Genomic DNA, 22,483 nt, shown 5'->3' on the forward strand with positions numbered 1-22,483 from the left:
TTCAAATTACGTCGTCAGCGGCGTGCGTTGGCGACTCAGCGGCGTGCTAGCGGCGTGCTAGTGGCGTGATAGCTGCGTGGTGTACACGTGATAGCACCAACCCCCCCAAACACTAAACGTTAACGCAATACACCCACCCCCATGCGACGCATTTACTCGAGTCCCCCTCGCGGGGAGATGGGCCAATTTTTTTTACAGTAATTCATTCGGTATAATACCACCCGTTAATGTATTTATTTCCTGCGAATTTTGTCAGGGTCTAGTGGTAGGTGTGAAAGCAAAAAAGTATAATACGGTGATGCAGCATGGTTCAGTTCTGCGTTAACTGGGCTATTACGTCGAGCAGGTTTGCCTATATACCATTACAAGCCGCGCACAGCTTATTCAGCTTCTTGGGCTGACATTTCTTTGTCAATTAATCCGTGAATCGTTGAGCATAAACGCTGATTCTTTTGACCATTTGCGACACTAGACCCACAGGGAATTAGAGGAGTACTAATTAAAAAGCGATACTTTTAGATATTCTTTTTTTTACACGCCGCATTCAAAAATGGAACGCACTAGACCCTGTCATTACCCAGCTGCCCCCAATTGAGAAGTTTCTACAACTTGCTGAAAAAAGTGTACTAAGTTGAGTAACTTGATGGCTGTTGTATTTAATCGGTGAGACGTTACTGCTGTGTGAAATGCCTGCCAAGCTGCAACTTTCTTTTGCTCGCGTGGATCTTGACGTCCTTACTCTTTTATTATGCATACTCCGAATGTGTACTTGTATTACTACAATTATTTTGGCGCTGTACTTCCGCGCCTGCGGATCTTTTCTGTACCTTTGAAAGCGTACACCCACTCCTGTAATAATGCCCAAGAGAGATTGATAGTATTGTGTAAAAAGGAAATAAAATTCCATTCACGCATCTCCCGAGTTACAATAGCCGATTTATGTGTCGTTTTTGGGGGGATAAGGGAGTGATTTTTTTAAGCTTCTGTTTTATAGAGTACCACATGGGGAACCCATGGTTTTCCATCTTTTTATCACACCCCTTCTTTTCATAGAAACTCCTCTTCACTGATAAGTGAGCGCAAGCGTTCGAGCACGTGTGGAGATATGTTGTGATAAGAGAACTTCCCGGATGGCTTATTGCACCTGTCTTGCCTTATCGCTATGAAAGGATAAATGGGGAGGTAATCACGAACATAGGCGGTTACCGGGCCTGCTGTTATGTTCGGGGGATACAAATGAGTAATGCACAGTTGCCGACGTAGCAGTTGGGCTTTACGACGCCCAGCTGACGAGCCACCATTAGGGCAGGTGTTATGAGTGTGTTGTCTCCTACAGCTTGAATAGCTTTAGTAGTCATACTAAATTTCTGGCGTATTGTTGGCGTGCCCTTTGAAGAAAAGAAGCTAATTTATCCGACATTTCAAAAGAAAAATTAATACGCAAAAAAGATAATAAAGGCGAAATACGACGCATCTGTCCTGCCCCCATACGCGAAGGCCGACGTTCCACGAAATTAAACAAGCTGAAGGACAGCTATTAATATCATGTAATCATTTAGGAAGTATAAATAGTTTGACATCAGTATATTAGGGTCGAACTGAGAATGGCTTAGTTAAGAATTGGCAAACAAATACTAAAAAAGGTTACGGGGCAACGTTCAAAGTGTGCGCATGCATGCACTGTGATGTGCCGCCGCGCGCTGTGTACGACAAATGAGTACGGGTACGCCCCTTACCCTCCTAGATGCTACACAGCTCCGCTGGTCATCCACTTTCACAGGCGGAATGACCTTCAATTTTTCCTGCCACAGCTCAAAAAAATATTACGCAGCCAGCATGGCCGAGCACGGCAAGCATGCATGTGTGGGTTCTTAAATCTGCATCGAATCTACTGCGAACGCGGTACACGCCGCGCCCCAAGCACATTCGCTTCCAGTGCTGGACATGTATAGACAGAACCAACATTTTCTGAAGTGGAACCCCTGTGCACATGCGCCTGCTGAGTGCGTTTGAGGGCTGCGAACACTCTTGAGGGATATTTAGAACGGTCATTTGCCGATGTAGGCGCGTTTTTAATTAAGATGCCGCGATTGTGAGACGCAACCGCGATAATCTCTTGGGCGTGCGTCGTCTGAAGTGGCTGTTGCAACGTTGTCTGGTTGCAATTCTTCACTCATACCCACCACGAGGATCGTGCGGCACGTGAATATGTGCAAATTGGCAAGCTTTTTCTGTACCCGGCGCATTCGCTGTACTTTAATTGTTGTCACTTGGCATATTTCCAGTGTGAAAGGGGACCGTTATCGGCTTGGGTCGCGGATGACGCGCCCGTCAAAAGAGCCGCCTTGATTAGGAGCGGCCGCTATGTCAGCGTCTACCCATTGTTCTTGTATTCTCTTCTCTATCATCCACCCGTGCAACTCTCATTCTTCATTGCAACGGAACGGTACCCAGTGTACGGCACTTGCGATGAAAACAGGTGTTTCAAATAGAGCGTAGCAAGTGACGATGCGCTTGTCAGGATAAAAAAAAAGGTCAATCTAGTTTACCTAGCCTTGGCACCCTACCGATACCAAGCACGCCTAATGTGTTCGCGCGAACTGGCGGGACGATAGGCGGCACCACCGAAAGCTTCCTACGTTGTGTTCCGAGACAAGAAGCACAAAGTACCTTTCAGTAAAGGGCCTAACGCCACCCGGAGACAAGCTTTGTCCATGCTTTGAGGTGAGACTTTGCGATACTTGCTTCGCAGTTAATGGCCGCCAGCAGGATTCTTCCGCAATGAGGCCTGGTTAATATTTTGTCCAGTTCAATAACACTCTGTGTCATCCTACCTCAGAAAACTACCGTTAAACCTGGATCTAACAAAACTCTATGTAACGAATTCCTGGATTTAACGAAGTTTTTCAGTACCCAGTTTCCAGCCCCATTGAAACCCACGTGTTTGCGACTTGTATGTAACGAAGGCGTTGCCGTGGTTCACCTGGATGTAACGAAGTCGCTAAGCTGATAAGTCATTGTTTTTTGCACTTTTACTGAAAAATTGGCCGGAGAAATGCACTAGTTTAGCGAATACTAGCACTACTTTAAGGAGCCAGCAGCTACAAAAACGTCTAGAATTGCTTAAAATCGAAATTTTTCATGATGATGATGAACAGAGGGGCTAGCACCATCCCGGGGCTAACCTATAGCATCCACTTCTGGTTGAGCTTCTGTAGCTTGACACCACACCAGGTAGCAAGAGTAACTACCCTAAACTTTTTGTTTTTCACAAGAATCGCAAACTACCGTGCGTTTCCCCGTGTGAGTGCGGCATCGCTTCGAGACTCAAGTTGAGGTGCCACGCCTGACTGTCGGCTTGTAGTCGCGCGCCTCCAGTGCTATCTGTTGTGTAGGTTTATCGGTGATGGGTTCTAATGCCAGAAAACAAAGTTTTGTCTTTCCAAGACAAGCTCACAATTTTAAATGCCGTCTCCGCGGGCGAGAAAGAATGCCGGCGCCCGGTACAGTATTTACGCTACCACCCTCTTAACCATTTTGAGTCCGGAAAATAGCATCAAGTTCGCGAAAAGGCGCTCTTTCAGCACACGTTCGGTTCTCGAAGAATATTAAGGCACCGAAAAGTGCCAAAAGCAAAAGTGATAAGTTACGTTTAGAAACGTTTAAGTTGCGTTTACGAACCTTGCCGTACTTTGGAGCGCCATGTAGTGCCTAAGCTAGTGCAAAAGCAGCCGGCGCAACTCAAGCAGGTTTTCACTGTGGAATAAATTCTTAAAGAGAGTTCATCTTCACTGAGGTCTAGCATTTTGGTTTCGTTTCTGATTCGCTCCCGCGAGCCTAAAATCGAAACCTGCATGTAACAAAAAATTGCGAACTTCTGTCAATTTCGTTACATCCAGGTTTGACTATATATGTATGTATATATGTATGTATGTATGTATGTATGTATGTATGTATGTCTGTATGTATATATATATATATATATATATATATATATATATATATATATATAAGAAACGTTTAACCATTTGTGATCTATGGACCCTACCTATTTCCTGTTGAGTTGCTAGCTCCTGTGCAATGCTCTTTTGTGCACTGTATCTATTCACCCAAAACATAATCTTCGTTCATGCCTGTATGGATCCGTCTGAACCAGTCTCTCCACCCACTGAATACCTTATTGAATGCTTTTCCCTTCTTTCTGAAACCGCGATTGTCCCGTCTTGCGCATTGTCTGAACACTTGATTTGAACTTGCAGCCCACGCCACGTACGTTGCCCCGTCGTGGTGCAGCCTTGAGAGCTGCATTGGTAATACCACCCCTTTCTCTCTTTCTCCCTCTCTCCTTTCTCTTCTTTTTTTGTGGTTGTTGTAACATAAGCATAGCCCGACTGCATGCATACTCTCCGTTTCCGAAATATCTTCTGCTCCTTCTCACAGTTTCCTGCAAATCTATATAAGAAATTCGTTCCAAATGTTTGTGACAGCAAAATCATGTAACTGTACTCTGATGAAGGCAAGACCGGTTTCCCCGCAACGTGAGTAAACCTTCTTTATTAGTGTTCTTGCTGTGTATCCGACTCCTTACTTATACTATATATATATATATATATATATATATATATATATATATATATATATTAAAGGAGTACTGACACGAAATTTCTCGCTTTCAGTTTTTATGGTGTAAAGAATACCTATGGTCCCAGTAATTACGAAAATCGAACCGAAAGGCGTCAGCCACCAACATATAATTAATTATAGCACGTTTATTGCAACCACTTTCAAATTCGGTCGCCGCGCGGGAAAATGGCCGTTCGGAGGAGAGCCTGCAAGCGGACTGCCTGACGTCACGGTCTCCGTGACGTCGGACCGTGACGTCATGGTCTCCGTGACGTCAGGGACGTTCGCTGCATCGTCTGCTACGGATTGCACGCGGTTCACACTAAAGCGCTGGACACATGTACGATTTGTACACTCGATTCGCATGCGACTGATCGTTACGACTGTCACCACGACTAGTCGTACGCGTGAATTTGAGACACATGACCCGATGCGTGCATGCGATGCGTCGTCGGCGTCGCTCCGCCCACCGTTTTTGTTCCATGGTCAACTACGACTATCGCTGAGCTGAATTTGTAGATCCCGCGCGTTTAATCGCAAAAAATGGATAAAGCAGGCAATCGTGAAGCGTTTCCTGCCTTCGGAAACAGTTCGCGCACACGCCGGCCGCGCCTGCCAGCTCGGACACTCAGCGGCTCGATCCGGCGCAGACCACGGTAGCAAGACGGTAGCAACCGCTTGTCGCTGCTCTTCTGAATCAATCTGATCGTTAAAATGAAGTTCCACATGCGAGAAAGTAGGTGTTAGTGTGGTGAAAAATTGTGCTTGGGATTGTTATCAGGGCTTATTTTAAAAGCGGCGATCAGATATCTGCCGCCATGCAAGCGTATACGCTGACCGGCCCCCCGCGGCGCGCGGCGGGCGGTGCGCCGACCGGTCGAGAGATGGCAATACCTGCGCGGAAACGTGAAGTGCGCACTTCGCAAGCCTTGCTCACAGCGGTACCGCAGCCAAGCCAAACCTCCTATCGAAGCGAGACCGCCCACAACAACAGCGCAGGCTATCGCTTCCGGTTCCGGAAACAACTGTATGACGTCATGCTGAATCGGCCGCAAAATCGCGGATAGCCTGACGTCACACCCCAAGCGATTTCGCTAGTGCTGCCGATTTGTAATAGTTCGCGGCCAGGGCAATTAAAATCGATTTTTGATGCGTTTCCAGCCTCGGATCGCTCCAAAAATTTCTGTGGGTAATCTGTACAAACTACTGAAGCCAATTATATCGTTATTTAGGCCTCTAAATTTGGTGTCAGTACTCCTTTAAGGAAAGAGGGGCTCGTTGAGGAAATACAGAAAGATAGGTAGGCAGTCTACAATGCCAAAGGAGGCATAGGGGTGTGGTTAGGCTCTTTTCTTTTCCACAACGGTTAATTAGGTAAACATTTTTTTTAATATACAGAAGAAAGAAAGAAAGAAAGAAAAACACGTAGACTGCCGACCTATCTTTCTGTATATATATATATATATATTAATATATATATATATATATATATATTCTTGAGGAAACGTCGAATTAAAGTTGCTCTAACCATCAGTAGCGATACAGGCGATACAGTATGTGTGTGTGTGTGTGTGTGTGTGCGCGCGCGTCTGTGTGCGCGTGCGTGTGTGTGTGTGTCCGCGTGTGTGTGCGTGAGTGTATGTGTATGCGTGTGTTTGGTATGTGCGGACAAGGTTCGTTGGATATATGCATGCATAGTGCATTGTGTGTGTTTGGTATTGCATATAATCCTACTTGTTTGTCTCTCGCTCTGCAAGTGTGTTTTCAAAACGCTGGATTGTCTGTTTCATGTAATAAAGAAAGGAGTGATTCAGTCGGAATTGTTTCCACTTCCAAAGCGTAAGACGTGGATTCGATTCCTGCTGAAATCTGTGTTTCGGATGCATTCTTCGTCGCTTCGGAAAAACGATCATGCCTGCTGACAGCGCGCGCCGACGAGAAGCGACGATTAGATGTAACAGAAAGACCTGTGTCCAGTTTTTTTTATTTGTTAATCGTCAACACGCGCTATTAGTAGCCAAGAATCCCTCCCAACTGGCGATGTTGTTCATTCCGCCATTCGCGAAAACGGTTACAAACACAATAAAACAGGGGCGACGTCATGCACATTGTTTGTCATTATTAGGTGAACACTGCCTGCTGAACAGTTGGCGCATTGCATTAAAAGCGCTATTACTCGCAAGGGCTTTCATTAAGAGAAGTTTGTGATGCTCATCAAAAGCTATCGTTCCTCCACAAGAGACCTTCTTTACGACTTCTTTATGTTTTCGCGTAAGACGAAGATAACCTCCATTTGGAGCAAAAGTGCTGGAGGCACTACAACATTTTCGTGTCTCCCTTTTCTCAGCCCAGTTGCCTCCACACCATTCTGAGGAAAGATGAGCTCCGAGGAAGCGATGATGGCGGCCATTCGTGACATCGGGGACCCAGATGAACTCACCAATCTCCTAGACAGTGTCGTCCTCAAATTAGAGAAGCCGCTATCCACCGGGCACCCTCCCCGCGAGGTTACAGTCGACGCTAGTGGCTTGCTCCTTACGACGAATAGGAAGGTCTTCACGAAACGGCAGAAGTTTTTCGCAAAGCAGTCCATTTCTGCGGCGGTTTTTGCCGGCTGTCCAGAACTAGGATCGACGCCAACATTTCTCGCTGCTTCACGGAAGACACTGCACGGGAGGACTAAGATGCTCATCATAGTGCACAACAGGCAAGCTGCTACTAAAACGTTCTCGTGTTGTTTTTGATTTCTTCTCCATATATCTACATTCCAACAGTGCTTTCTCTAACCACCGCGCCAAAATAACGCAGGGACCGTATCGATCACTTGGTGGACTGGTTTCCAACCGTTACAGCGATAGTACTCTACCACGATTTGAGACTCCATACGGGAGGGGCCAAAAACAAACGCACGACAAAGCAGCCCTCACAGCTCCAATGGCTCTGTGGCACTGCACCTGGTATCGGTGCGCACAACATCTACATCTCATCGGAGCTACTAGAAGATTTGTTGTTGATCAAATGTCCGGACGTAAGTACTCGTATTTTCGGAAAGGCCCTTTGAACAGAAGTTTTTCGCGGATATGTTAGATAAATGCACTTCCTTGGTTGTTATTAGATGATATAAAAATAACGTAAAAATTTATTCGATTTTTTTTCCACGTGGATTTGGTGCTGATTTAACCACGACGAGCTCTGCTTCAGATTTTTACATTGAAGGCACACTTATGCGAATTTTACAAACTTCTGTTTGTGTTTGCATTACGTGGAGGGGCTCAAATAAACGTATAGTTGTCATCGTTTCAGCATTATTTATTTGTAAAACCTGAAAGAAAACATATCACGCGACGTTTGCCGGGGCCCCAACAAATTCTGCAGCTACACGAAATGACGCGAACTATTCTTGTTATGCGATCGGACGATATATAAGATGTTAATGTTCGTGTATACCCACTTGCGTGCGTGTCAATGCTATCTTTACGAAAAAAGCTTCAGTGGTATTTGGCAACAAGCATACGTGTGGGAATGCAGTTCTCGTGGTTTATTTTGCAGAGTTGCTCAAACCAGTTTCGGTTTCGGTGTCATGGCAATACGCATATTGCTTCCAACGTTATGTGTTATCGCGCAGTACCGATACTTTAGGAATCGCCGTGACCTGTAATTTTCATTGTTGCTGGCTTAAGAAATCATCCAGATAAGCCTGCCAGCATTGCTAAGGCTGACCGAGTACCCAAGCATTCAGCGCCAAAGGACGAGCCGAGGCGCGCACAGTGGCTGAATGCCCTCCGCGCCATCGTAGATGCTCAACTGGAAGACCGCACCTTATGGAAACGCGGCCTGTTTCCTCTTGGTAGTTTCCACCGGGTCATAAAAGGTGCGTGGCCTCAAGGCCTGCAGTAGGCCAGGTTTAATGATGGGGATAAATACACCTCATTGTGGTCAGTCGAGGCAGAAAAAAAAAGGCTGGAAGATTGGAAATTAAACGCCACACCTGCGATGCTTCATACAACACGTGGTCGCCCACAGATAATAGGATATAGTTTCCAGGGCCTATCCCTACACGTACAGTCATGGCCATGGCCAAATCAAATGCGAACACGAAAATATGAAGTAGAACACGCAAAATTGAACAATACCGTTCGTTGAGGTCCAATAATGGCGCGTGGAAAGCCGCAGTTCCCAACTTTGTTTTTGTAATTAAGCCAAGCGTAATTCTAAGTTGCAGGAAAAGAAATCGCGCTATTTGTGTGTTCCGGTTCGTATTTTCGTGTTCCCGTTTCGTGTGTCCACGACTGTGCAATTATGTTTACTTCTTGGCAAACTCGTTGATTTACAGCACTCCTAGCTGCTAAACTGAGCGTTTGTTCAATACCAATTGTGCAGTAAGCTCCCCCTAGCCGCAGCAAGTACCTGATCAGGAACGACTTCATTCCTTAGGTAGACAAGTGTATACGGATTGTCATTCGCAGCTGCACAGATAGCGGCGATCAAATATCCGCCAGGATGCTAAGCCTAAAGTTCCCAACACCCGAGCCGACCCAAGCAACGCAAGCCGGTTGCGTGCGGTTGGGGCTCAGCGGGCTCTCATTGGCTGTGGCCTCACGACGATCGCAACGATGGCACGACGGCATCTGGCTTACCAGTCGCACGTCGCGAGCCTCCTCCGACCAGCGAACGACGCCAAAACAGGTCCTAACGATCAATCGTAACGATCAGTCGCATGCGAATCGCGTGCACTAGTCGTACATGTGTCCAGCGCTTTATGGTTACACGTGCGCGACGCACGCCGCTCGTAGGGTGTGATGCACGACGGGCTTAATAGATGCGCCCTGCCCATGCACTTCGATTCCTCGTGACGAATTTGTTATTGCATGTTTTTTTTTTACTCCTAAGGAGAATATGTCTCACCCCTCAGTTTTCATTCCGCTGAAGCCTCTTTTACTTGGCGCCGCTCCGGGGCTCCTCCTCGCCACCACCGACCCTTCTTTCACAACAGTCATTCCCCTCGCCACCACCGATGCTTCTTTCAGAAGTTGCACAGGCGGCTGACAGCAGCAGTAGCGTCGTTATGAAATGATTGCGGTGAATCAACAGGAGCGCGAATGAGTTTAAAAACGCCCGAAAGTCGCCGCGGCCGCCTAGAATGTAGCCGCGGCCGTTGCCGCCTCATATTCTACCTCGCCCACTAGCTGTAGATCCCTGCCGATTGAAAGCAACTTGCCCCGTTGGAACGCCGGCGTGAGCACATAATTCTTCTTTAGCTTGAAAGCCATTCCGAGCGACATTGTCTTGTCTCGTCGGCGACCCTCGTTGACCGGCTGGTCATAGTTCTTCTGGCGGAAGAATGATAAATCAGTCTGGCCACATATTGGCGGTGAGAACGAACACAGGCGGCGCTGCGAAGCGCGCCTTCGTGACGTCAGCTGAGGGATTCTCGCATTTGTCGTCTGCTTCACTCAGGATCGCTCTCCTGCTGTTTCTTTGCGCTCGGTCAACGTCTGATGCTCGTCCGCACCAGAATTGGCGTGTGGGTAACTTTTTATCATAATAATAGGCTTAAAATCGCATACACTAGCTCATGGTGTCAATTAAAGTATAGTCTTGGATACCGCTACGGGAGAAACATTGCCGGCGCCACCCCATTGCTTGCGAAGCCGGTCCTGTGCGGAGCGCGAAGAGTCGGAGCTAGGCGTCAGCTTCTCATGTAAGCATTCGAACAAAAGGAATATTCAGCTGCTAATAACCGACAACAGCGAAAATGGAAGACCAAAAATTCCCCCGCATTTCCCCGAGGGGGAGAATGTGAAAGTGCGAATGCACGGTTGTCGGCCCGCTTGCGGCGCTTGCGCTCGGCCCCCGCAGCCCACCGCCTCCCCGCCTTCTGTTCCATCTCTTCCATCGGGTTTGTAGTATCACGTGTACACCACGCAGTTATCAAGCCGCTATAACGCCGCTGAGTCGCCAACGCACGCCGCTGACGACGTAGTTTGAATGCGTTAAAGATATAAGGCGCGTCACTAACACTGATATCAGCGTGGCGTCCGTGGCTTGGTCGGTAGAGCGTCGCGCTGCGACCGCAAAGTCCTCCGATCGAAACCTGGCGCCGGATGCTGTTTTTTTTTATATATAGAGAGGAGGACTGCGGACGCCGCCGCCGACGCCGCCACCGGCGGTGGAAGGTTTGGGGTCGCTTATAAAGTGCATTCGCACTTAAAACAAATTCTAGGCCTTCAGGGCTGTCGGCTTTGGCAGAAGGCATCTCGATTCCCGGTAATCATATGTAAGGTAAAACAGTTTTTGCAACCTTGCTGAACCCTCGAACGCGTTTTGTCACATCACTTTACGTTGTCAAGGCATGAAAGTTTGCCGACATGCACTATAGACTGCAAAAACTGTAGGTTGAGTTCCAAATAACCCAGTGTTTATATACGCGCGTGCTGATTCTATACCAGGCATCTAACCAGTATGGAGGTTTATTGAGCAAAACGAGTCACGTCTTCGTTAAATTTATAGTAACACATTTATGTTTGTTAAGACCTGGAGGGATATTTCGGAACATTTTGCCCAGCCATATCTTCCCGATATTCGGATATGCGTTATAGGAAAACTGCACTCAAGAGGAGGAGGAGTAAGAGGAGGAGGGGAAAAGTTTGTTTAACAATTAAATCGATCTGGTTAGTGGGCCGGGTCCTCAGTTAAGGACAAGAGTAAAAGTAATTTTCTTCAAATCATAGAACGCCATCTCGAGTAGAATAGGATTTGTTCTTCGCGCCAGGAAGGGTTGAAAAGCAATAAAGAGCTACTTGGAATTCTTCTTCGGTTTCGAGTCTTGTAATATATGCAGGTATACTATTTATTACATTAGTTAGCGAGTATATCATGCCTTCAATACCGTAATCATGTCATCATTGTTCGAGTTGAGAGTCAGTTCGTTATGATAACGATATAATTACGATAGAAATTCGGAGCACAAAAGCCGCCTTCAAGTACTGTGGACCACGTTGTTTAGGGCGCGATCGCAGTGGCGTAGCACAAGCCTTCTCATTGTATTTGCATGTGAATAAACAAAGCACGCTGCGGATATGCACCTTCTTGCATGCAGCCGTAATGAAAGCCAATTTGTGAAGAAGGGAATGTATGCCATACAAAATGAAGGAAATATTCACACGACCTTTGTGAGGCTCCCAAACATCCCGAAACCTCCTAATAAGAAGTTGGGGACGGCGCAGAAAAATTAATGCGTTTGGCAGAAAAAAAAAGCAAGAAACATTAATCCGATACAAGACAACAACGAAAGAAACAGAAGAAAGCCGCTTTATTTCCTGCTGTGCGATGAACGTGTAGAGGCCGCTGCTTGGTACGTAGTATTAGACTATTGAGTCTTCATATAGGAGCATCTCAAAAATACTGCAGGGAAGCCTACGCATTTTGAATACTTATCGAGAAGCTCTGATCGCTGATCCTCGCGAATAAGCAAGAAAGGACGAGTTACACACGATCTTCTGACCGATACTCTGAAGAAAGTTGTTCTCTATCTCTTCGTGTGTTGCAAACTTGTGGGGGATACAGCTTCAAATTATTCAGATGCGTCAGAAGCTGGCAAAATAACTGAGTCGCTTTTTAACGCTTTTTAACGCACTACAGCAACGAAGCGGGCGATTTCTAGCCCAGGCACATTGCCCCCTCACAAGCGGAGTGTAGCAGACGACAGCGGCGCGAATCCCTAAGCCGACGTCAGAGCCAGGGGGCGCCACTCAAAGATCTCACTGCCAATAGAGCCTGTCTCCATGCTCTCTCCCTTCGCCGGTGTATTTCACGTCTAATTATGCGCCCATCCCCGGTTGCCGGTTTAGGCGTGCGCAGGTTGGGGGTGAAGGGAGGGGCATGCACACACAGCAGAGCTTAATGGCGCTGCTGATGACATACCACTTGAGTTAACGGGAGATGCAAACATGGCATTCTCATGGCTCAATGCGCCCAGTCAGCTGTCCTCCGTAATCGAGCGGTTTGGTTTGGGTTCGTAGGTTTCGCAGACAATGAGGTGCCTACGACTGGGCAGCGAAAGGGACACCCACGTGTGTGTTCGCTAGTATAGAACTCGAAGCCCTCGAGGTATTGACTGGCTGTGGGGAGGACGCATGTCGCTCGCTTGGAGGAAGAAGAGCGGAAACTTGAGAAGTGTCAGCCTGAACAGAAGCGTGAATGGGCGCGAAAACAACGGAAAGCCGCTGCCGCCACCGTTTCCACCTCAAGTTTCAGCTGGTCGAGTAGCTGCGAATCCCTCCTGCACGAACAGCAACTGGCCCGCTTGGAACGCCGACTTGGACCAATACCACTCGTCCAGCTTAAAGGGCTTTCAACATGTTCGACAGTGTCTTTCACTTCTAAGCACCCTATCCTGAACATAGTTTATGCGTGCACGGGTTCTACACACATGGGGATCTACACAAGGTTCACAAAAGGGTAGAGAGAACAAAGAGAGAGATAGGGAGGGGGAGAGAGAGAAAAAGAGAGAGACGCACAGCACCGTGTAAATCGAAACATCTGTGAACAAAAGGTTCACAAAAGGTTGGATATATATATATATATATATATATATATATATATATATATATATATATATATATATATATATATATATATATATATATATATATAGAGAGAGAGAGAGAGAGAGAGAGAGAGAGAGAGAGTGCTCCTGGAGGTCCGTGCTGCACATGCGCGAGGAGCATTAGATTGGGATTGAATTGAATTGGCTTTGGATTTGATTGGATTGACTTGGCTAGGATCGGTTTGAATTGGATTAGATTGGATTAAATTTAATTGCATTTCACTGGATTGGATTGGAAATCGTTTTAGCAGCAGTAAGCACTCTCACACGTGATTTACGGTAAGGACGATCCCCAGTGCTTCACCCACTCGTCATGATTCACTTCGTGAAGATGCGTGAATTTTTTCTACCACCTTCACCCTTTTTGCTCCCCTGCGAGCCAGTAGAAGAATGCGATGGTGCTTGCGGTAAATGGGTAGAAGATTTCAATGAGCCTTCGTACTCAACCAATGTACTAATTCTGCACAAAGCGCACAAGTGTGCACAAGTGTCATCTCCATGCTAGGGCTTCCCCATTCTGCTCTGCTACACATGTTGTGTAACACCTAAACTGGATTCAGTATTTGCCATCTGCTTCTACGAAAGCTTCTTCGTGCTTGTATACAATACCTGAATAGTCCTGAATGCCGTTCCTGCCAAGGGATCACCGTCTAAAACATTTTTAGTTGTTCGCGATTTTTGTATACGCACTCTATTTTCCGTGCCTCCAACTGAAGCAAGCTGCAAAGTTGCGGATTCAAAATTTGTGGTTTAGGAGAATCTACACAGCTCGTAGTGAAAGTTTCTGTGAACGTGGCAAACGCCAAACTTGGTTTTGATGCAGTAACCTTCTTATTGGGTCTCGTGAATTGTCTTCGGCTCTCGTCCTAGAAATACGGCTTCAAGTTTCGTAGCCGAATCGGTAAGCATGAAATTTCCAAATTAGAAATCTGGAAGCATACACCCCGATTCTTCTTTTCATGACCAAAAGTTATGCGGAACCCTATAGGGAATTCCATGCGAAGAAGTCTTGTAGGGATGCATATATCCCCAGTTTTCATAGAATGCTAAGGCTCCGCTAAAACTGATTCACCAATTGGAGCGCCAGCAAAGCGTGAAAGATGCGCATAAAACTCAACAAAATAGAATCGTTCGGAAAAACAAAATTATGAAAACTTCCTTCTACTCCTTAATTACGCAGCCCAACAATGCTACGGTTAGCAATCAGGAAGAACACCATTCTTCTTAATTGTGTTTACTGCGCCCGACAGATATCAGAGATGTGCTCGCTGTCCACTGTTGTCATCTCAATGGCTAATATTAGTAAAGTGTCTTTTGGAATAAATACTTTTAATTGTGCCGGACCCACATTAAACCTTTGGCAAGTTCGGGAGCTCGGCATGCGTGAGTGTACGCGTGGACATTTTTACTCCAGATTCGAAAAGGAAGCACTTTTCAGCAGAGGTGCCGAACCCAGTTCCAAAGCGGTAATTACATCCATACGGTGACAATTCCTCTGGTAATACCGCTCATATTTCGGAATTTTATTTTCAATTTTTGCAGCAGGTGCCCGAAGTGTAATTTCTAGTTGTTCATATAATTTTTCTCAAGTGGAACCGGACACGGGAAAAAATTCAAACTGTTGGATAAACCCAAAGATTCTTTCTGCGCACAAAATGGCCGCAGGCATATACCAATAGATAAACCAAGGTCTATCGGTTGCTGGTTAGGTTTTCACCGCCATTTCGTGTCAATAAAATAAAACTGCTGAGGAATATGACACGCAAAAAAAAATGCTCAGCATCGACATATTATACATACCCAAGTGTCGGAGTGGCGGATACAACCATAAAAACAACATCCGCGCGCCATGCCTTCCGTCTTACTGAAACATAGCAGAACCTCGCAAAGTTGATACTTAGCATCTCATCAATAATGAAGCGGTACAGGATAGCTTTGAAGAAACATTGATAACATTTTTGCAATAAGAACTCAAAGTGCGATGTCCAGAAAGGCTGGACGTAGGGCTCTCGCTGCGAACTTCGCTCGTCGGCCGTGACATTGTGTGCGAGCACTTTTTTCCGTGGGCCCAAGAATCGCATCTCCGGTGCTTCTATTTTGAAGAAATTTCCCTGATACGAACCAACAATCTCAGAAAAAATGTGATTATTCTCCTTTCACGCCGTTTCGTACTCACATCGTGCGTGATAATTGAAGATTTCGCTTGTTTTTGCGTCCCTCGCAGTTATCTCTCGTGCATACTCCAGTGAACGAGATCCTCGGTCTGTCGCAAGACTTCGATGAAGACTGGTCCGTCCCTGCACCGCTGCTGGGCGAGTGTCCGGAGCTCACCCTCGGACGCAGTGTCGCAGTGCCCGGCTCGGAAATCACCATGCTTGAGGACACGAGCTTTGCGGACATTTGGAATGCCCTTGAGCAGTATCCGAGTATTCAGCAGATAAACGTGAGTTATTATCGAGTTGTTTCTAAAGAATAAAATTATCTGCTCCTTTTTAAATGCAGAGCATTTTTTTTTAACTCACGATGTCACCCGGCGTTGTCGGCGTGCCTCGGCGTCCGCAACAGCTGTTTCAGGTGCGCCCTCTCCCCCACTCCTCCTCTCCCGCATCACGCTACCCTCCTCGCTCTCAACAACAGGTCCTCACCCCTCCCCCTACACTATATAAAAAAATAATACTTACCGGCGCCTGGTTTCGATCCCACGACCCTGAGGGCGGAACGCAAGGTACATGGTGCTCTACCCACTGCGCCACAAAGCCGACACAGAATGGAAGGCTACGAACGCGCCTTATATCCTTGACTCATTCAAACTACGTCAAGAAGCTGCTGATACAACGCATTCACTACCTGCGGGCGGAACGCGAGGTGCATGGTGCTCTTCCCACTGCGCCACAAAACCGACACAGAATTAAAGGCTACGAACGCACCTTATATCCTTGACTCATTCAAACTACGTGAAGAAGCTGCTGATACAACGCATTCACTACCACCAACTGCCCAAACACTAAACGTTAACGCAATACACCCACCCCCTATGCGACGCATTTACTCGAGTCCCCCTCGCGGGGAGATGGGCCCTTTTTACCTCTCGCGTCTAATGCAGCAGTAACACGCAAGCATTTGATATGAAGGAATATAGGCCGTTGTCATCCTTAGCTCTTTGTTTCTGAACACCTTTATTTTCACAAACTAGGTTATCAGAAAACGTTGCTCAGAAATGCGTTCGGCGTTATCCACTGGCCTTATTGACAAGATCACATGACCGTAAAGTGACAGTCAACATGTCCACAAGTTACGACGTGGGTTAAAGTAACGATGGCGTTTGATGTTTTTAGGTCACCTAATTACGCTGACAGCGCCTCTCTACAAGGCGGCAGCCATCCATTTCAGGTGCTGAAATGGAAATATGCGTCAATCGGAACGCTTACGGAGTTAGCGGACGACCCTCATAAGCATCGTTTTTTCGCAGAAGTATCAATAATTAAGCACGCGGTGGGAGAGCGGGTGAGTAAGAAATCAGAAAGAGACAACTTTGTTCTGCATGGGTGTACCGTCAGCAGAAATAAGCTAAATTGCACGCTGTGCTTCGTGGTACAACTTCTCATTTTTTATCTGGTGCTTTCTAAATCGTCGTAGTACAATTGCGCCTTTGATCTGCTAGGTTAGATCGATATTTTTCAGGCGGCCTTTAGTATGTCTGACCGAACGCTCTGTTATGCATGAGCCCGCCGCTGGGCTTTGTTTCAACACTCCTCGGCTGTGCGGCAAAGCCTCCACTACGTGCGCCTTTCAAGCAGCCCCCCCCCCCCCCTACCCCCCCCTTCCCCCGTGTCGGTACTCATGCTTTCACGTCTCGACAAGCCTGGGTCTCTGGCGCCTATCTTTCGGCGCGTTCCAAACTTTGGCGGTTGCCGACGGGGCAGGCTTCAACGCGTCCCCAATATACAGAGGCCCCGCGTCCGCAGCGGAGTCCTCTTCTCTAACCTCTCTCGGACTCAGCGTGCGCCGCTACTACCGACTGCTCACGAACTCTGGAAAGAGAGTTGTGTGTGTCTGTGATGTTCGTGGCATGTGCACAATCTAGAGGAAACGCTCGTTTTGACAGTTCACGCTTTTGGGTATAAATACGACCCCTGCAAGCGCTCTATTTCATTCCTGTTTGAGCAGTGAATCAATGCTGTCACTCTGCTCGAGTCCTGTACTGTAACCTCGCCCGTCGGGGCATTGTTCTTTGGCTTCGGCTCAACTCTCGCTATGAAGTAAACGAGTTACGTTTTGCCTACGGCTTCTGGACTTCTTCAGGGCAGCAACACTGGCTGGCCGCTCGCTTCAAACCACGCTACCACACGTATGTCGGAGGCGACGAAGCTCGGCTCGGGTCGGCCTCGCAGTACGCAACAGATCGCTGACAGAGAATGAGCGATCGTCACCGGCAATGTGGCGGTGTGCGACTTCCCGCGCCGCTCAGTTCTCGCGCGCGTACGCATTTCTTATGATTGCACCCACAGTTTCACATGCTTAAAAATGTTGTGGCGAAATGAAGCAAGCCGATGCGGAGAACGAACGAGGGGAGAGCCACAGACGCAATCACAATGAAGAGATTGGTGCCAAAGAGGAAGAGAGCAAGGTTAAAGCTGCGGGCCTGCATAGAGTTCTTTAGGTTAAAGCTGGGCGTTTGGCATAGAGTTTCTTAGTACGTATACTAGAGAGGAAACTGCGCCTGGGAATCCATGTCGGCGTGGAGGGTTATGGCCGTATGGGAAGATCAGTGCTGCTGGCTTGGCATGTCTTGAGCGTCTTCTTGGATTTGCTTTCTTCACTATGCAGTGCTATGTCTACGAGATAGCCACTCCAGCTTAAATGGCCGAAACTCGGTTCGCTTTTCTCGCTTCGCTAGGAAACACCAAATTCACTCGATTAGTGCATGCTAAGACAGCTGCGCTCCATTGTAAGCAAGGGGAAGGACTTGTGCCGGCGAGCGACCATCAGTACGTATTTACATAAGTACGAACCCACAATGTAGACATGTTAGTTCGGGGTAAGAAGAGTGCGCTTCCCGGTTTTTTTTTTCGCAGTAGGAGTTCAAAAGGTAATAGTGCGCGGACATTTCGACTGAACGGGTAATTTGCCGGTGCGAAAATTGTAGCAGACGGTGTGTTACGAAAACGCAAAGGAAAACACCGCGAAGGCGAGGTGCTCGTTTTCAAGGTAAACGCGCATAAAACGGTTCTAAGCTGTTGCGGCAATTTTTTATTTGAAATGTTTGCAAAATAGGATTCTTTGATGAATTTCTCCTAAACTTTTACATTATTGTTACACCCCAGAAAGTAGCCATGACCGTACTGGCTACTGACAGATTCTAAATAAAAAAATCAGGCTTTATTGTTTTTATTTCTTTAGTTCTGTGTTTTATTTATAATTATATAATTACACACTCTTATTTACACTTTTCTGGCATTTTTGAATTTGCAGCCACTAAACATTTTCAATCTAAGTCAATGATGAAACTAAGGCGAGCGCACGGTATAGTTGCGGCTCATGACGACACAGACGGCCTTGATGTGAGCCGCTTAAACGCTAGTGCCAGATTCCTCTCTACTGTGTATAATAAGAAACTCTATGGCGGCCTGGTTCCGCCGGGACGTTATCGGAACGCGCAAACGAATTTTAAAGACGATGGCTACTTAAACGCAGAAATTTTGGTCTGTCTGTATGCCTGTTTGTTTGTTTGTCTGTGTGTCTGTCTGTCTGTCTGTCTGTCTGTCTGTCTGTCTGTCTGTCTGTCTGTCTGTCTGTCTGTCTGTCTGTCTGTCTGTGACTCGATTCAGCCACCCGGCCAAACTGAAACTGATTCTCCGCAATAGTCTTGTATACCCACAGCCAAATCTAAACGTCTAAATCCGGTGGCAATCTTCATGGTTGTCAACATTGTTGAACAAGAACAAAACATTACGTTTATGTAAGGCACAAAATCAATACATTAGTGATATTTTCAGTGTTCAATTCATAAATGCTTTGTTTTTGCGATTCCAAATGAAATACTACATCAACTGCCGCAAATCGTCGCTTGCTGGGGCCCGCGCCACTATAACTCCTGGAGAAATTTTAAAGGGACTGACAACCGATTTCTGTCGCGTATATGTTCTCTAGCTCATATGAAAGCCAGCGTTTTGTATAGCCCGGTAACCACAAGCAATTTATAAACAAATTGGCGGTAATAATTTTAATTTGGCAGCAAATTTTTTGAAACCGGAAGGGTGGCGGTTCGTAGTGTCGAAGCTTGACACTACAATATGTGTCCCGGTCACGGGACCTGCAAACATAGCAGCTACTGTAACTGCTTAAACGTTTATTCCCTTATTGAAAACCTTTTAACACAAGTATTTGCATAAGTTCAAATTGTATATGTAGTTTTAAACATTATTTTGAAAATTTTTAAGACACGCCGCCCGCCGCCCGCCGCCGCCGTGTTGCTCTCAGTGTAGCTAACCGAGCCTCCATGCCCAGAATCAACGGCAGCGTTCAGTAAACAGACCCAGTGAAGGAGCTTTGACGATTCTGTCTGAGTCAGGGGCGTTTTTTTTCTGCCAAAATATTCGATTTCAGTTCACAAATACGCCAACGGCCGCTTAAAAAAAAGGACGGGCCCGGGGAGAATTGAACTTCCGAACTCCACAACGTGAAGCCCGATTCTACCTATCGTCCATCCCAACAGATGGCGCCTTCGTGCAAAAGTTTTCTCAGCCCACTATCCAACCGCAAGAAGGAGTACCATGGACACCAGCCATGGGGACGCTGCAGGAGCCGGTGCAAACTCTTCAGGCTCCACCTCTGCCAGTGAGTCACCTGATGCCTCCCCCAGTGTCTTCTGGACATCACCAAATGCCCGCCAATCAGGTCTCTTCGACAGTACCGTCGATGCACCCCCGAGTGCCGCACTCGGCAGCCGCCGTGCCAACGTGGGGACCAATTCCTCCACCGATATGGAACCCGCAGCCTGGCATACCAGAGGTGTACAGCGCCGTGGGCGCTATGAACGGGAGGTTGCCAATCACCCTTCCCCCACCACTGCCCCCCCCCTTCCTTGGACACGGGAACTGCAACAGCTTCCCCCAGCTGTGCACAACACCGTAAGGGAGATGCTGCGACCACCCCTTCCTTGGACGTGGGATCTGCAGCAAGCCCTCCCAGCGCTGCACAACACCGTAGGAGACATGGTGCGACAGCACCTCATGTTAGCCACTCGACTGCCCCAGTAGGGCGTAAGCGGCGCCGGCGGGGAGGCCGCCGGTGCACACCCATAGTTAATGTGGGGTTCTTGAATATGAACGGTGCTAGGGGGGCTGCCAAGTGGTCAGAGTTGTATGCGTCACTGGAGAGTGAATCAATGACACTCTACGCCGTGGCAGAGACTCACCTTCGCAACTTGGAAGAGCCCCCTACACACCCAGATTGGCACTGGGCCGGCTGCAACCGGGAGGACGGGACCAGAAAAGGCGGCGGAGTGGGTGTGTTGTGGCACAAAAACACGTCATGGTTGAATCTGTCCACAAGTTGCACTGAACACCTATGGGTTTCCGGAAACATTCTGGGTGACAGTGTGCTGGCTGGTGTGGTCTACCTGACAGTTGCCCGAGGGCAGCACGATGGGAATGACAGAACTATACAGTGCATCATTGAGGATGTGCAACGCTGGGCAACAGACCGGGAGGTGGTACTAGTAGGGGATTTCAATGGGCATATCTACCCTACCGACGGATACCAAGATCGTAATGGGGAACTGCTTCTTAGGTGTGCACAGGAACTATCCCTTGAAATTGTCAACCTCCGCCCAGACTGTGAGGGTGGATCAACTTGGTGCGCCCGCAACCCTCAGTCTACTATAGACTACGCGCCTGTCCCCAAGACTGGCCGCCCGACTCACCCAGATGCACATTGACGAAGACGGGCACTTCAGCCTAGGAAGTGACCACAATCGCCTGCGTCTATCGTTTTTGGCCTGCGCCCACAAGCCTAACCGGATGCAACCCCAGCGGCGACCCCACTTGCGCCTGCCAATCCGTTCAATAGAACGAGCTGCCCAGGAGTTTGAGGAGTGCCCCCAGAGGAGGAAGGCGCAGACGTATTGTCAATTTGTGCACACTCTGCGGTCAGTCATGCACACCCACATGGTGCTGGATAGACAAGCAGCACACAAATCATGGAACCCATGGTGGGACAAAGAGGTTAAAGTGGCATGGAGAGCGCGTCGCCAGGCCAACCGCGAACACCGCAAAGCTGTGAGAAGTCTAGACGTTGAGGCCAGTGGGGCTGCATGGGCACTATATCTGGAAGAGAAGCACAAGGTGCAGGCACTCGTGCAGGGCAAGATTGCGGATCACAATCTTCGGATTATGCAATCAATAAGGAGTGAAGGCAAATCCGGGGCCCAAAAGTTCTGGACATACGTCCGGTCCTTGGACAGAGCTGCTCCCCAGCCCCCTCCTCTCATGGATGCGACAACGGAGCGGGAGGTCACTGAGCTCCGAAAATACCTGACACAGTATTTTTGTCTGGTCTTCGGGTCCCCAACCCCTACTGGCCACACCCCTCTGGCCGTCAAGACGGACAACCCCAATGCTCCGCCCTCATCCGAAGGACGACAAGGCCAGGATGGTATACGTTGGGCCCTGTCGAGACGCACGGTTGATAGGGCTCTGGCTCGGATGAGTTCTCGCACGGCCCCTGGTCCCGACGACTTGCCCGCTCGACTACTCAAGTGCTTGGGTGCCGATTCGAGGGAGCAACTTGCCGACCTGCTCACAGCCATTATTGAGGGTGCACCTGTTCCCGATGACTGGCATCTGGGCAGAGTGTCTTTGGTTTTGAAGCGGGGGGGAGATGCAAGAAAGATACAGGACTATCGGCCTATCACCGTCACCAGTGTGATGTACCGCCTGTTTGCGGCAGTAATCAAGGAGTGGATCAGCGCGTGGGCTGAGGCCAAAGGTCTGCTGACAGACCTTCAAAACGGTTTTCGACCAGGTAGGCGCCTAGATGACAACCTGTTCGTCGTTACACAATGCGCCGAAATTGCGAAGAAGGAAGGACGGACGCTACTGTGCGGCTTTCTCGATGTAGAGAAGGCGTATGACAGTGTTCCTCATGCGCCCCTCTTCTCCTGCCTGTCTGCTCTCGGCCTGCCACCGCAGCTCCTGTCGACCTTTCAGCGGCTATACAGTCCGAAAACATAGTCACTGTGCAGCTAGGCAC

The 22,483-nt window shown here is 48.0% G+C and overlaps 1 protein-coding gene across 2 annotated transcripts in view; it reads left to right on the plus strand.

Moving 5' to 3' along the window:
• Positions 1 to 2,383: 2,383 nt before the first annotated feature.
• The window catches only part of LOC144149374 (uncharacterized), a 29,094-nt gene continuing 8,994 nt past the window's right edge, over positions 2,384 to 22,483 (plus strand). The window contains exons 1-4 of one of the 2 annotated variants that reach the window (XM_077680941.1): positions 2,384 to 2,724; positions 6,976 to 7,330; positions 7,432 to 7,651; positions 15,456 to 15,674. In XM_077680941.1, coding sequence (XP_077537067.1) covers positions 7,002 to 7,330; positions 7,432 to 7,651; positions 15,456 to 15,674 — 768 coding nt within the window. In that variant the 5' untranslated portion in view covers positions 2,384 to 2,724; positions 6,976 to 7,001. Of the gene's footprint in view, positions 2,725 to 6,970; positions 7,331 to 7,431; positions 7,652 to 15,455; positions 15,675 to 22,483 lie in introns of both variants that reach the window. The other variant, XM_077680940.1, reaches the window with a different exon arrangement.

The sequence above is a fragment of the Haemaphysalis longicornis genome, unplaced genomic scaffold, assembly GCF_048455015.1.
Source record: "Haemaphysalis longicornis isolate Haplotype H1 unplaced genomic scaffold, Haemaphysalis longicornis Haplotype H1 scaffold_8, whole genome shotgun sequence".
In the NCBI taxonomy this organism is placed as follows: Eukaryota; Metazoa; Arthropoda; class Arachnida; order Ixodida; family Ixodidae; genus Haemaphysalis; species Haemaphysalis longicornis.